General features: G+C 42.1%; 1 protein-coding gene across 1 annotated transcript; it reads left to right on the forward strand.

Moving 5' to 3' along the window:
- The first annotated feature begins 552 nt into the window (after nt 1-552).
- On the forward strand, nt 553-2177 carry RD26 (NAC (No Apical Meristem) domain transcriptional regulator superfamily protein). The gene is made up of 3 exons (XM_012986824.2): nt 553-875; nt 971-1239; nt 1329-2177. The coding sequence occupies exons 1-3, from the start codon at nt 695-697 to the stop codon at nt 1890-1892; spliced, it is 1014 nt and encodes a 337-aa protein (XP_012842278.1). The 5' UTR covers nt 553-694; the 3' UTR covers nt 1893-2177.

A 2177-nucleotide genomic window follows, 5' to 3' on the forward strand; every position in this document is an offset into this window, starting at 1 on the left:
ATAGTTAACAGAACGACTATAGCTAACAGAGTAATAATATGTTATTAATGAAAATTATGAAATACCTAAATCCAAACAAAAAACAAAAAAAAAAAAAGAAAAACAATCAAACATACACGAAATAGTAACAGTTATAACTTTTTAACACAATGCATGCATGAGTAGCAGCATCTTTTTTATTACCCAGGTGCAGCAAAACGCAGGACCTACTCGTGACTTCTAGAAGCAAAGGACACGTGGCGTACCACCACGATGACTCATACATACGTACATTCCTTACATCACCTTTTCTTTTCTTTTCTTTTTTGTAATTAATTTTCTTTGTATTTATCTAATTCTGTAAAATACACGATGTTCATGCACCTGGCCGAAAAGAACCCACCCCCCACCCACCCCCCCGCCCCCTTTTACCATCCGATAAGGTCGGCCATCAGATAGTAACCCAACCCCCCCACGTGTCGCATTTTAAACGGTGGTAAGTGGGGCCCACATCTTTGACCGCGCCGAAAAGGACAAACCCGTACTTATCTCCTCCTTTTTTCAGTTTTCACTGTGCATCCTCCTTTTATAAATAACCGCCGTCTCTCACCATTTTCCAGAGAAAAGAAAAAAAAAATAAATTCATTTCGAATAAATTAAAAAAATATAATAGTGATCATCTGCAACTTGCAAGCTGAATAATTATCACAGAGAAATGGGGGTCCGAGAAACCGACCCGCTTTCACAACTGAGTTTGCCTCCCGGGTTTCGGTTCTACCCGACTGATGAGGAGCTTCTGGTGCAGTACCTCTGCAGAAAAGTCGCCGGCCACCATTTCTCCTTGCCGATCATCGGAGATATTGATCTCTACAAATTCGATCCCTGGGATCTCCCCAGTAAGTTCATTTCCCCCAATTTGATTTTGAATTTGGTTTTCTGTATTCAATTCATTCCAATTAAATTAATTATTTATATTTTCTGAATTGTGAAGGCAAAGCTATATTTGGGGAAAAGGAATGGTATTTCTTCAGCCCGAGGGATAGAAAGTACCCGAACGGATCTCGGCCGAACAGAGTCGCCGGATCTGGATACTGGAAAGCCACCGGAACTGATAAAATCATCACGACGGAGGGGAGAAAAGTCGGCATTAAAAAAGCCCTAGTTTTCTACATCGGTAAAGCACCTAAAGGAACCAAAACCAATTGGATTATGCACGAATACAGACTCTTCGAACCTTCCAGAAAACATGGCAGCGCCAAAGTAAGATATTTCTTCAATTTTTTTCTGTTTTTCTTTTTAATTTCATGTTTCTGAATTCGTATTGATGTGTTTGATTTTTAATTTTGTAGCTGGATGAATGGGTGCTTTGCCGGATTTACAAGAAGAATTCGAGCGCACAAAAATCCGCAATTACCGGTGTTCAAAGCAGAGAGTACAGCATCGGATCTTCGTCGTCGTCTTCGTCGCAATACGACGACGTTATGGATTCGTTGCCGGAGATTAACGACCGTTTCTTCTCTTTGCCGAGAATGGATTCTCTGAAGAATTTTCAGCAAGAGGAGCAGAAGCTGAATCTCGCGCATTTGGGTTCTGGGAATTTCGATTGGGCCACGCTAGCCGGGCTTAACCCGCTGCCCGAACCCGGTCCAGATCCGGTCCAGCAGCCACCGGTCTACAATAACTTGAATTGTCAAAATGACATATTTGCCCCTTCTCTGCAGCACATTGGTATTATTGGCGGCAGTGAGGTGGTGGACGAAGAAGTCCAGAGTGGGGCCAGGGCCCAGCGGGTGGGCCAACCCGGATTCTACCCGCAGAATGCGGGCATGTTCGGGCAGGAATACTCGAACTCGATTGACCCGTTTGTTGCTCGGTACCAGACCCAGGCTGGTGGGTTGGGGTTTAGGCAGTGAATAGCTGAGTAGATGATTAGGAGGGCAGATGATTGGTTGGGGCGATTGTGTAAATAGATGGAATTCTTTGGGCCAAAAATACAGTAGGCAGAGAGTATTTGTTATGTAGATTATGATTTGTGAGAGAATTAGTAGTCCCAACCGGAGAGATGATGATGAAATTTTGGAAAGCACGTGAAAAAAAAGAAAGGATAAAGCATAGGAATTAGATTGTGTACTTTAATTTACAATTATAGTAGATGATTAGTATTTGCCTTCAAAATTTAATAATATTATTGTTATAAA

Source organism: Erythranthe guttata, chromosome 13, assembly GCF_056151865.1.
Source record: "Erythranthe guttata isolate IM_541 chromosome 13, IM_541, whole genome shotgun sequence".
In the NCBI taxonomy this organism is placed as follows: Eukaryota; Viridiplantae; Streptophyta; class Magnoliopsida; order Lamiales; family Phrymaceae; genus Erythranthe; species Erythranthe guttata.

What these genes read in the sequence shown, in the direction of transcription:
- RD26 (XM_012986824.2), top strand. Translation starts at nt 695, where the DNA reads ATGGGGGTCCGAGAAACCGACCCGCTTTCACAACTGAGTTTGCCTCCC. An exon ending in CGATCCCTGGGATCTCCCCA is followed by an intron (nt 876 to 970) that starts GTAAGTTCATTT and finishes TGAATTGTGAAG; the next exon opens with GCAAAGCTATATTTGGGGAA. An exon ending in GAAAACATGGCAGCGCCAAA is followed by an intron (nt 1,240 to 1,328) that starts GTAAGATATTTC and finishes TTAATTTTGTAG; the next exon opens with CTGGATGAATGGGTGCTTTG.